The sequence below is a fragment of the Rhincodon typus genome, chromosome 12 (genome assembly GCF_021869965.1).
Source record: "Rhincodon typus isolate 14 chromosome 12, sRhiTyp1.1, whole genome shotgun sequence".
NCBI lineage: Eukaryota > Metazoa > Chordata > Chondrichthyes > Orectolobiformes > Rhincodontidae > Rhincodon > Rhincodon typus.
The window spans coordinates 1,199,442-1,212,819 of NC_063343.1; the positions used below are offsets into that span (position 1 = coordinate 1,199,442).

Here is a 13,378-nt window from a genome sequence, read left to right on the forward strand (position 1 = left end):
GATAATAAGTAGCTATATACAAGACAGTATTCCTGTGCTTACAGCATCTGGCAGTTTAATAATATATTTACATGCAAAAAGCAAACTGCCTGGTTTATTCTTTACAAAAGTGTCACAAGTGAAAAATGAGTTGGAAAGGTATGGTTATCAAACAGACGGTAATCCAGACATCTTTTCCTATTCTACAGGCCATAGCTGTATGAATAGCAGCACATCTGTCTCCCTCATTCTACAAGCTCAAGAGCCCTATGCCTGACCATGCTTCCAGCACTTGGTACAATGGCTCAAGTAACCTATTCAATGGGCAATGAAACAGAGACTCATTGGCTACAGAGTGCTAGATAAAGACTTTCCTTTATTACAACTATTTTGTACGCCACTAAGCAAGGTTGATGTAATGAACCATAACATACATTTATGATAATACAGAATCCCTACAGTGGGAAGCAGGCCATTTGGCCCATCAAGTTCACACCAACCCTCCAAAGACCTTCTCACCCAGACCTACCCCTCTACCCTATCCCTGTAACCCTGCATTTTCCCCATGGCTGACCCACCCAGCCTGCACATCCCTGGACACAGTGGGCAATTTAACATGGCCAATCCACCTAAACTGTATACCTTTTGACTGTGGGAGGAAACCCACGCAGACACAGAGAGAATGAGTAAACTAAGAATCAAAGTTAATCTAACTGTACTCTCAACAAGCTGTTCAAGCAACAGTCGTTTACAATGCTTGATTTATGTATCAAACACAACAAAAGCACTGTATATTTATACATCTTGCCCTGCTTAACAAAGACTGAATAAGTGCCATACTATGTAGAATGTGCCTATTCTATCTGCAGGAGATGCTATTGGGAAAAACATGAAAACTAAGGTAACTTTCAAAATGACAAAGGTTCATTTCATTTGGGAATAGGACAGATTTAGAAATTAAGTTTGAGGCCATTTTCAGATTGTTCTTTGTTGCCTTTCACAAAGGGGCATTTTTACAACTTATTAACAGCTCAGTGCATAATGTGTGATACAGGAAGTTGAAAAGACACAAGGTGCTAGCTCGACTTTGTCAATTCCTGATCTATATCTGTTCCTGAAGGTTCTACGATAATCCCTTCTTCAACCCAAAGGCACCCCAAAACAATAAAGGGATTTTGGTTAAAATGATTTAAAATGTGAACAACTACAGGGAAAAGGCTTAAAGTTTGGAACATCAAACCCATCAGTCAGCGAGGTCAACTACACCGGTGGTGCTGGTAACATTAGGAATAAGCTTTTCAAGCTGTACTTGGTCAAAACAGTTCATCCCATTAATCAGGACTCTGTTGCTGAACTCATTATCCTGCAAAGATCTGTATCTGGACCTCTTTTGTGTTATTTTCATCTCTGAATGGATTGAAAAGGAGGATAGGCAGAGGTTTTTGTGAGGGGGGATGGTGGTTTGATCACCACAATGACAGTAACAAATTAAAACTTGGCAGCTTTTTAAAACCAAATTCTATAAAACTAATTCAACGCAAGAGCAAAATCAGTATTTATTCAACAGAAAATTATTTCTAAAATCAGGGAGGAAAAAACGTTAACCACTCAAAAGTATAAAGTTAATTTTTAAAAAACTGAATGAAGTTATTGCAAAATAAATATGAAAATGTTAGTGACCATTTCAAGATGGTTTTTCTTTCAGAATCTTAACTCAAGTCTATAACTGGGTAATGCATCTCATGAATTCTTAGTGTTCATAATGCTGTACCTTTGAAAGATTTCAAGTGTATAGTATACAGAAATTCTGGCAAAGGAAGCCAGAAGATTAATGTGATCTGAGAGGGCTAACTTCCTGCAGAAGAGATCTAGTGTCATTTGTATATATGAACATAACAGTCTATATTTTATTAGCTTTGATCCCTCAAATCTTTAAGTAATCAGAGGATAGTCAAACAAGATTCACACAGTATAGCTGGCTATTTTCAGCTAAACATACAGTAATTGAACTGGACACAGACACAGGTGAACTGGCCCTTTTGACAATTATATTTTTTTTGCCTCTTTCCAAAGTCTCCAAGAGTGCATTTGTTTTGCTGGTCTGAAAAAAGTCAAACTTAAAAATCATGTTACAGTACATTTACACAGCTCCACAATCAGCTGTTTACCCACTGAGCTGAAGGTAAATTAAAATATGTTTAGTCAAACAAGACAACTGCTTTGCAGAATTCTGCTGCTATCCTCTTGAAGTCACCATAACCATCTGGAAGCATAGTTCTCAAGGTACAATTTAGGTACCTCAATGCCAGGCAAGTTGGATCTCCTGAAAAATGGAGATGAAGATGAACTGCTTTGTTGTAACCATTTAAATAGGTGCAATGAGATGCAAGTACCTGAGGGAATTATTAATATCTCCATTGCCAGAGTTTACAGGAACTGGTTGATATAGAAATCTAGAAATGCAAACAGTTAGAGATTACAGTTTAAATTCAGTTACTTAAAGTGGCTGCATTGGCTTAAGAACAAAAATTAATGTTAAAACAGAAATTGCACAAGGCCAATTAAGAATGAGGGAGACAACGTCCAGTGCTTCAACATTCATTAAATATACGTTGAGTTATTATAGTTTTATCTAGTCTCAAAGGGTGCAATCTCATCACTTCTGTGTGAAAATGTTACACAAGTGACAAGACTCCGCACTGCAGTCTGTTATAGTCCTCCCAACTGACCAAGTGCTCTCTCTGTCTTGTAAGTCAAGTCCCGAGGTCTTATTACTAACAGAAATAGTATCTTGTAAATACTATGGACTTGTCTCATACATTACAGAGTGATACAACATTATGATCTACAGATACATTCTGGAAACAAAAAGTGTAACTTTCAAAATGACAAGCACATTTAAACAGTAAAAGCTTTGAAAATAGCTCAGGCAAGCTAACATAAAAGGAATGTTTTCATTAAAAAACACTCATATGTGTTTACACATGTACAATCATTATGCAGAAGAAACTAGATGAGGAAAGGACGTACAGAGTCGGAGTATCCCTGATACAATCAGTTTCTGGTTAGGGTCAAGTTTTCTTCTTTGGCAAATTGGAGCTGACCTCCTCCGAGTTCCACAGTATTTAGTAGTTAAATGTGTGCAATAACAGATGTCCCAACTAAACAAATAGCTCACATCCCAAGTTATTGTTTAAGTTGGAAGAATAAGGGCAAGCAAAAGGGTAGGAGACCAGCCTACATGTGGGAAATGATTTCTGCTGATCTTGAGCGTTGGAGGGGGCCTCCTGTTCTCTCAAAACCTCAAGCAGCACCTGGGACTATAATTTTGTTACTTCACAGTATCTTTCTGAAGATTTGTCCATTGTTAAGTCCTCAACTGGAGCATCGACACATGAGCCTTTTGCACTCCCCTCTAGTGTTAAAGACCGTGACAGGTAGAAGTTAAAGTTAAGCTACCATTTAGAATTCTAATGGATCAAGCAGTATCAGCAGTTTATTATACAAAACGCTCCCTGAGCACAACCCGCATTTTTCTTGGAGAGAGATTTTGCACGTGTATTAAAAATAGGAGCATCGTTTCATTTCGGAATGTCAGTTTCTGTCTTAAAGGAAGCACTTCCCTGCTCAAAGAGAACTCCAACTGCCTTCCTGATAAAGGAAAATAGAAGACAGAAATCGTTGCTGGAGTAACCACCTGTCCCTTCATCTCCGACAAGCTACAATATAACTGGGCCTTGATATACTGAAACAAAAGCAGAAATTGCTGGAAAAGTTCAGCAGCTCTGGCAGCATCTATGGAGAGAAATCAGAGTTAATGTTTCGCTCCATCAGAACTGGGGAGCTAACTTCTGAGAAAGTGTCACTTGACCCGAAAAACTTTCTCTTCACAGATGCTGCCAGACCTGCTGAGCTTTTCCAGCAACTTCTGCTTTGTTTCTGATTTACAGCATCCATTCTTTCGGTTTCACTTGATTTACTGAATGCAGTTCCTCTCAACGATGTCACCGCAAGGAGATGAAAATGAGTGGTCTAATTTCTCCCCATCCGTCTTCATATGGTGAGTGGAGAGAAAAGTAAAATCAGACACATCAATGCCATTAGACTGTTCTCCTGGAGATCCCTGCAAGTTGCCCAGAGTTAACACTGACCAGGATCTAGAGATAATTTGAGATTCTCCCTCTAGGTCATAGTCGATGCATAGTTTAGGGGGATTGAGACAGTTTGGCTGGGGGCAAAGTAATTTTAACAACATATAGACTTCCTGAAACAAAAGGCAAAAAAAAAAAAAAAAAAAGACTGCTGGTGCAACCTTGCATTTGTCGAGCTGAACTTTGGCTTTTGTAAATCTGAGAGAGAACCCTCCTCAAAAAGCCATTTACAGTCGTTTCTCAGAGTAAACTGTAGAAAGGTGGGAGGGAGAGAATGTTGATGGGCTGGCAGATAGTCTGTGCATTACTACCTCATCGTAAGGCAGGTTAGGCAGCACTGAAGTTCGCAGGAGGTGGTTATACATTTGCTGGGAATGGGAAGCAAGAAGTTGATGCGGCACAGAACCAGGAACCATCGCAGATGAAACAGGATGGCCAGGAGTTAATGCAGGCACAATAACTGGATCAGACTTGCGTGTCTTTGCAGAATTTTTATTCAAGTCAACCAGCTGAAAACGTGCTCCAAACTTCTCTGCCATATGGTGAAGTTCTGGGTGATAGCCTCCAAGGAGATAAGGGCTTGGTGTGCCTTTCTTATTGTCTGTTTGACTCCGTGAGGAGACGGCCCGACGACTGGACAGATTGGATTCTTGGTCCCCTTCAGGCTTTTCTTCTGGTTGACATTGGTCAACATGAGAGGTGAATACCTCATTTCCGGATGTCTCTTCCGCTTCTTTTCCCGATTCCTCTGGATGATGTGCAAGTTGGCTTTGCTTGGCTGACACCATGTTACTTGATGAGAATGGCCTGTTAGTGGAGCCTTTGGGAAGCTCCTCCTTACAGCTCTTTATTCCATCCTTGATCAAGGATGTTCCAAGTGGAACACGAGGCCCACTTTGTGCTCGAGACCTTTGGCTGCTGTCTGCTCTAGTCACTGTTTCTGAAACAGCAGGGGGGAGGGAAGATAACTGGGACAGATTTGTAGGACGCTTACTTATGGCCTCGGAACTCAATTTTGTTTTATCTTGAGGCGTCTCAGAATTGGTCGAAGTGCATTCTGGCTTCTGGGTTTTAGGATATTTTGGTAGACTCAAATCTGTAGGGAGATCTTCTGACACAACTCGAGAACTGAGGCTTCGGGACGAGGGACTTAGTGACTCAACACCAGAGCTATGATCCGAATGAACAGATTCTCTTCCCTGCTCACCCATCCTTGTGCAATAAGAATCCAGTCTCAGCTTCTTAGCCAGTCGTTCACTGTTGTTATGCTTTTCCCTGTTCTCACAATGATTTTGTAAAGATTGACAGAGCAGATAATGAGGGACACCCTTGTGTGATAAACAGACCGGTGCATGCATTAGATCTGCAGTTCTCTTTCCTGGAGAATTCCTATTTGACTTGCTGAGATTTAATGGAGAGGACTGTTCCCTATATTGCATTGAAGTCTCAATCTGTAGCAGTGACTGTTTATTGGATAAATTTTGAGGTGATATTTCAGACAGTTGTTTTTTACGATCACTCACATAGCTGCTACCCATGCACTTGCTTAAATTCAATCCCTCCTCAACTAAACCCTCCTTCATCAGGCGACTTTGTGAATCTCCACTGTCATTATTCACATGTAGCCTCTCAAACGCTCCTGGCCTTGGGTTTACTTTACGTTCTTCCCTAGAATCTGCAGCATGTTTGGCAGAATTCGAGTTACTTAACAGGGTTACAGGAGACCGGTTTCCTTTCACCAGTTGAATTCCATTCATTTGTCCAATGCAAGTTTTCTTTGCTGGTTGAGAAACACATTTAGAGTCTTCTTGATTAAGCCGAGTAACATTCTGTGTTTCACCTTCTCCCAAGGTTTTGTTGTACATTTTGCTATCTAGTTTGATGTTCTTTGATTGGTCCACCTTGGGTGTCCTGGGAAAAGTTGGTCTGCATCCAACTTTCGATGTGGTCAAGCCCAACCTGCTTTTAAGAACATCAAGAGGCGACATGCCTTCAGGTAACTGAAAGTTCAGTATCCCCGAGTGAAGGTGCTGGAACATTGCAGATGGCAAGATGGACTTTGCTCCTTCGGTGGCAATGTGCAGACTTTCTTTAACACTGGAGCCACTCGACAGGTCCTGAGGTTGCAGCTGAGATCTCTGGTTTTTCCCCACACTTGGGCACTCACTATATCTCTGCCTTTTTAATTTTTGCTCATGTGTTTGATGCACTTCAGTCTCAGACTTCTCACCTTTTCCTAAATCTGTAAGAGAGAAGGCCTTGCTTCTGGAATATTCTCCTGTTATTGATGCACCGTCATCTTGGTTTTTACATTTTAGAGTTTGTATCCTCTTGTCTTGGGGGTTACCCGGAGTACCTGTGTGCTGAGCTGTGACAGTCCTTTGGCTTTTGTCTTGGCATCTCCCAGCACTTGAGAGATGACCCTGAAAAAGGGAAAAGAAAATGGTTTAATGCTTGCCTCACTTCACTCTCTTCAGTTTAATCACCCACAATCTCAATTTTCTATCCCAGGCAGTAATCATCATCCACATACAGTAACACACAGGGCAATCATCCTATTGTCCACAGCATTGACAGCGTGTTCAACTCCAGACTCATTAGTGTAATCCAAACCTGTTCCAGTTCATTTTCACAAATGTGCGCTTTTCAGCTGATATTAACCACATAGCAGTCTGAGGGAGAGTACAGACAGCGAGGGTATCTTTAGACCCACCACCCTTGACCACATGGATATTAACCAACACAACAAAATGAGTGAATTAAACTTGGGGCCAATATTTCCTCTCAACTGCTGAATGTAGAACAAGTTCAGGAGACTAACAGGCCATGCACAACAAACAGCCCCTTTAAGATGTGCACGTGTGGCAATTTTAAAAGGAGCTGTACCGTGAAAGGGAACTTTGCCGGAGACACTCCTGTTTGGAATGGCTCAGTACAGCACAGCATAGCACATGGTGAATTTACCTATTGAATCAACACAATCAATCACTTGAGGTCACGGGACGAGGGGCACTGGAATTCTGTAATACTTAGAAAGACAGGGCCCAAAACGATAATTCTGATTTCTCTCCACCGATGCTGCTAGACTTGCTGAGTATTTTTCCAGCAATTTCTGTTTTCGTTTGATTTCCAGTATCCCCAGTTCTTTTGGAATTTTTTTTAGTTACAAATGCAAATTCAGTTTCCCAAATTTAAGAACACCAAATACACACATTTCTCCCTCACACTTATCTATGAACTTCCCACGTGTGCCTTCTACCTTGGAACCACAAAAGCCCAATTCCAGCTCTATGCTTTCTTAGGAAGGAGAAAAACATCTTCTTTTCGGGCTTAAAATCAGCTCTGCAACTGGACAGTCTCTCAGACACTGAGCTTTCCCACAAGATCATCAACCTGACTGCCAAATATTTGATCACATGGGGAAAGAAAAAAATATTACATTCTATTGGGTCAGTCTCAAGTGCTGCTGTTTCTTTCAGCTTGGGGACTTTGCTTACCAAAAAAAAAAACCACAGGTGGCACATAGAACTCCAGACCTTAGCAACAAATAGTGGCAGTACAGGAATTTGATGTCCCAATTTCCCAACCTCAACCAGGATGGACAACTAAAGAAAGGCACTACCCCAGCAAGGAGGGACAAAAAAAAAAAAAAAAGCCATGGCAATCATGAGCTACCTACTTCACTTAAGACTGAAGCAGGTACAATGAGGATGTTTAAAAATAGTTTAGATTGGTGGATGAAGGAGAGAGAACTAACAAGGTATACACAAACAGGACAAGTAGTGATAAGCCTACCGCTCACATGGAGGATAAGCACTAACACAAACCCCCTTCTGATTTATAATTTCTACGTAAGTGTGCAGCCCTGTACTCAGTGGTAAAATAGTACTGCTACTGAACTGGCAGGGTACCCTCACTTCCATGCTAGTTTAGGACGGTCTAGGGAAAAAGAAAACTTGCAATCAATAAATTTACAATTTAACATCATACCACAGGGAGTTCTCCAAAGTCAGTTTGAAATCCAAATACATTTATGACACTGTCACCATTCTCTGGTGCCAGTGAATAGCTGGCTCGTGGAAAAGACAGCATATAAAATGCCTTCAGATCAATTTAAAAAAAAAAAAAAAAATTAGGCTGCAATTTATCATGCTGCATCAATTACAACCCAGCACAAATGCTGGTTAACAGTGCAATTCAATTCCTTGATACAGAGGCTTCTGTTCGTTCCAAAGGGCCTTGCTAAAGATCAAAGCTGTGCGTTATGGGAATGTTGTCAGGCACAAGCTACAAGATGAAAGGAGGGAGTCTTGTTGATCTTGAGAACAGAGCATTGTACACACCGGAACAAGGGGAAAATCTCACCTCTTTCTCTGATAATTGAGTCGATTCCGAAATCTTTTTCACTTTCAAGTTCGGCTCCCCATTTTTAGTTTTGACATCTTTCTCAGAGTCCTCTGATGTGCTTGTAGTGTGCTTACGTGGCTTGGCTGGCGGCAGCGGCTTGTGTTCCTCCCCTCTGAGGTAGCGTTCATACGGTAGGATCAGCCTGCAGAGAAACAGCATCGGAGTCACCCAGGAGTTCAAACATCATTTTCACACCTTTCCTAAGAAGTTAAGAGGTTAGGAGCAGTGTAGGCAATTTGGCCCCTCAAGTCTGCACTGCCATTCCATAAATTCACAGTTGATCAGACTGTAATCTCAAATCCACATTGCTGCCTATTTGATAGATTCTTAATGGTTATAAGGCTGTTACTCTCTGCCTTAAAAATATTCAAGGACCTTACACAGAGAGTCATAGAGATATACAGCTTGGAACCAGAGCCTTTGGTCCAACTCGCCCATGCTAACCAGATATTCTATATTCATCTAGTCCCATTTGCCAGCATTTGCCCCATATCCCTCTAAACCTTTCCTATTCAATTCCCATCCAGATGCCTTTTAAATGTTGTAATTGTACCAGCCTCCACCACTTCTTCTGGCAGCTCGTTCCATACACACCCCAACCTTTATGTGGAGAAGTTACCCCTCAGGTCCCATTTAAATCTTTCCCCTCTCACCTCAAGCCTATGCCCTCTAGTATTGGGACTCTCCTACCCTGGGAAAAGACCTTAGTTATTCACCCTATCCATGCTACACATGATTTTATAAATTTTCAAAGGTCAGACTTCAGCCTCTGAAGCTCCAGAAGAATTAGCTGCACCTTATTCTGCCTCTCCCTATAGCTCAAATCCTCCGACCCTAGCAACATCCTACATTTCCTTCGAGTTTCACAATGACTTTCCTATACTTGCAAAGTTCTCTCTTTTTTTTCAATTATGTAAACTTGAGGTTTGGTAAAGCTGGTGCCAAAGCAGAGACTTCATCACTGAATAAAGCCTAACGCAAAACACCCAAGTTCTCTCAACGTAAGTAAACCAACAGGAGCAGAGCAATTACATCTGGTCCCTTGGCTCCATGAGATACAAGTAAATGGCTAAGAGCCAAAAGATTTGAATATGTTTAAACAAGATGGGATGTGTGGTGGGCAGGATGTTTCCATTTTTTAAATAAACTATTCTCTACCTGTGGAGGGCTTTAAACCATGCTTGGTACACAGACATAGGTGTAAGTATATTAGTACCACTGTAGGGTTCAAGTATCTTGTAGGAATTCCTTATTTCTAGATATATATATAGCTTAGTGTAGCCAATTTTTTGGCTGAGGTCGGGGGTGGTACCAGAGTAAAATAAGTTAATAACAAAGGATGTGGACGTTACATCCAACTCCGATCATACATCACTTCATGGCTGCAACACAATTTTGCAAGAAAGACTTGAAAAGTAGATGAAATTTACAAAAGAATCAACCACACTTCAAATTTAAAAGAAACAAAAATCTTGCTCAAAAAAAAAAAAAAATCAGACCCAAGAACTTGATTTCTAGTCAACTTCCAATTGGCACACTCAAGTGGTGTCTACACGTTAGACCAGTCTTTGTGCCTTCGTTGAGCTGGGCAGTTACCTTCAAAGCAAATTTTTTCACATTCTCACTGGCCTGCAAAAATGCTGGCCCTGTCTACGGTGCTCAGAACAGACTCTTTTCTCTAATAGCCCCTTTCGTAAATAAAAACTGCTAGCAGCCACGACAAGATACACATGGCACACTCCTCTCTCTCTCTCCCTCCTTTACAAACAGCTCCACCCCTTCCTCACAGTCCAGAGATTCCTCATTCAGGGAGACCAGAATTTATACATGAAACTGTAACACATTTTCTGGAAATGAATAATGGTACAAGAACAATAATTTTATTGGAATAAAGCGTTAAAAACCAGTTCATCAGGATCTGCTTCCACATACCTGAAGGTTCGTAACTATTAACAGCTCATGTCTCTAAACATAGAATGTTCAGTTTCTGTTTTGAATTTTACCACCCATTCTCTGTAAACCAGTCAAGCTTGCTCACCCTCTTGGTCCTCCAATATCCCTCTTCTTATGCTATTATTTAACTGCCTTGTAAATTTTTCTTTCCCCCTCATGTCTGAGCTCTGCATTACTGCCCTCCGTGTTCTGATTCAAAAGATTTTGGGCTCAATGTTGTCTGCAGAGACTTCAAACCATAACCTAGCCTGGCACATTTGTGAGATTGTGGTGGTGGTGGTGGTGGTGCAGGGGGGTGCTGCCTTGTTTGGTTTCAACTTTCAACCAAAGTCACGTCTGCTCTCCCAAGTGCCATTGCTCTTCCTGTTGATGGGATCTTGCTCTGCTTGAAGTTGCTGTCACTCCACTTCAAAAGTACCTCATTTGCCATGAAAGACTTTGAGGATGTCTTGAAACTCTGCCAGCTTGACTTCTTCCAGATTGGTAATTGGCAGAAAATTCTAGATCACATTCCTCTTAGCTTACACTATATTTGTCATACAAATTTATCTGATAACATCACTGACAGTGCAATAACTGCAGAACTTAAGCAATAAAACACAGGTAGGAGAACATTTCAAGGGGTCATTTCAGGAAAAAAGGAGTAAGATTTATACAGAATCTTTCAAATCCTCGGGGCATTCAAAAGTGCTTTATAATTATCCAGCTTTCTATTATCCAGCACCTATTGGATCAGTAGAGTGTTAATTGATCAATTATTCCAAATAATTAGGGGATCCACATAATCAATGTAAAACACACACTAAGTAATAGAAACATGATACAGGGGGTATACACATCACTGTTACACTTTACTTACAACGTAACTCACAAATAATAATGGAACTTTACCTTAAATAAAACTTACCTTCTCACTCACCCCCTCAACTGACTACACAGACATTGTGGTATTTGAGGAGAATTGAAATCAGTTGTTGATATTTTGTGTGGCCATTGAATTGAACAAGTATATTTACATTGGAGGTAAATAAATTTTTAAAGACTAAAAATTGGACAGAATAATACAGTAACCTTCACAGTATTTGAGGGATATAATTTTTGCCAGTTTATGAACAGGGCACGTTCATAAGGTACCAGTTAAAACAAAGTTTATTGCATACACTTTTGAAGCATTATCATTGCTGCAATATAGGCAGATGCAGCAAGGTCCCACACTGGGAGTGAGATAAATCTGTTTTGGTAATGTTGGTTGTGGTATAAATACTGCTCAAAATAATTACAGAACTCCACTTCTTTTCTTCAATTTGTACTGTGGGATCCTTCAGCCCCATCGGAGAAGATTTAACAACTTCTTTGGAAGGCACAATCCTGAGCATTGTAAAAATTCTCAGGGAGCCAGCCTGAATGTGATCAAATAAGGTAATGAACTTCTGAATTAGAAATGAATGGGTTACCGAATAGTCAGTCAAAATTTGCACTTGGTTCACCTCTGTTACTTTTAACAAGATTTATATTATGTTGTTAATAACTAAACTATTAACACGGTCTTGTTTCAGCAAGACAAAGAGACATTTAGATACAAACCACATCATCATGTTTCACCTTTCATCTTACTTAATACCACTCAATACAAGATTGTATTGTGTCTCTTTAAATTATTTGAATATTATTTTGTTTGAATAAGCTTCAGTACGGATCTCCATATCCTTGGAACTTGGGAGAATCTCTGTTCAATTTACTTGGTGTCCAGATGTAGACCGTCTTTGAACCCTCAGGAATAAAGTCATATTCGAGCACACACCACACCATTAATGCCCCTAAAAACAGGTAGCCCACATTCTTCTTTGGGCTGAACTTAAAAGGCTCCTGACACACTGCTCCATGAATTGAATTATGCCTGTTTCCAGAGTCAAACGTTGTAACAGATTGTACCATCCAGTCCTGCTGAGACGATGTCCTAGTGGTAATAACACTGGACTGTTAACCCAAAGACCCAGTTAATGGTCTGGGGACCCACATTTTAATCATGCCATGACACATGGTGAAATTTGAATACAATAATAATCTGGAATTAAGAGTCTAATGATGACCATGAAACCATTACTGACTATTGGAAAAACCAATCTGGTTCACTAATGTCCTTTAGGGAAGGAAACTGCTATCCTTACCTGGTCTGGCCTACATGTGACTCCAGACCCACAGCAATGCCCTCATCCCATGAGGGAGTAAATTAAAAAAAAAGTCACTTATGAAAGTCAGGGAACCTGGGTTGCTGTCTACCCAAGTGAAGATGGTCCAGGTTGTGGAGTTACAAGACAGTCACTGATGACTTCTTTCATGGACTCCGAGTCACCTCATTATGCTCAGGTGCAACAGACATTGGCCGGGTATTAGTTCTGTCTATTGCCCAAAGAAGTTGCATTCAACCACAGCAGGAGTTTTAACAGTGGAGGAGTGCAGTGAGATGCAGTGTACTCTACCTCTCGTAATGTCTCCTGGTACAAGTGGCAGCACTAGTGCTCCCTGGGTTACCACCCAGCTCATCATAGATATGTTTCCACAACCGACGGGCAGTTACCTGCAACAAGAAATCAGAATGTCTTAACAAAGACCACGGTCAATTTAAAAAAAAAACAAGCTGTACAACCAATGGCTTTCAAAGTCAAAACTCAACTGTGCTTAAAATACTGATGATGTTTTAGAGCAGGAATTAGACACAATGGACTGTACCTCAGCACTACCTTATCAGGAGCACTGCCTTCTGTTTTGCATGCAATAACACTCTAGTTTCCTGAAGCAGGATAGGTAATTACCCTAAACGCAATTACAAGTATCCAAGGGAAGGAAATAAATTCATCAAATACCACAGCTGAGGCAAATTGACTGCA

General features: G+C 40.7%; 1 protein-coding gene across 3 annotated transcripts in view; it reads right to left on the reverse strand.

The window, feature by feature from the left end:
- Positions 1-562: 562 nt before the first annotated feature.
- The window catches only part of LOC109929886 (AT-rich interactive domain-containing protein 5B-like), an 84,391-nt gene continuing 71,575 nt past the window's right edge, over positions 563-13,378 (reverse strand). For 2 of the 3 annotated variants that reach the window (XM_048603832.1, XM_020529458.2), the window contains exons 9-11: positions 12,971-13,068; positions 8,496-8,679; positions 563-6,553 (exon numbers count right to left, since the gene is read on the reverse strand). In XM_048603832.1, the coding sequence (XP_048459789.1) occupies positions 4,358-6,553; positions 8,496-8,679; positions 12,971-13,068 (2,478 nt within the window). In that variant the 3' untranslated portion in view covers positions 563-4,357. The remainder of the gene's footprint in view (positions 6,554-8,495; positions 8,680-12,970; positions 13,069-13,378) is intronic. The other variant, XR_007263394.1, reaches the window with a different exon arrangement.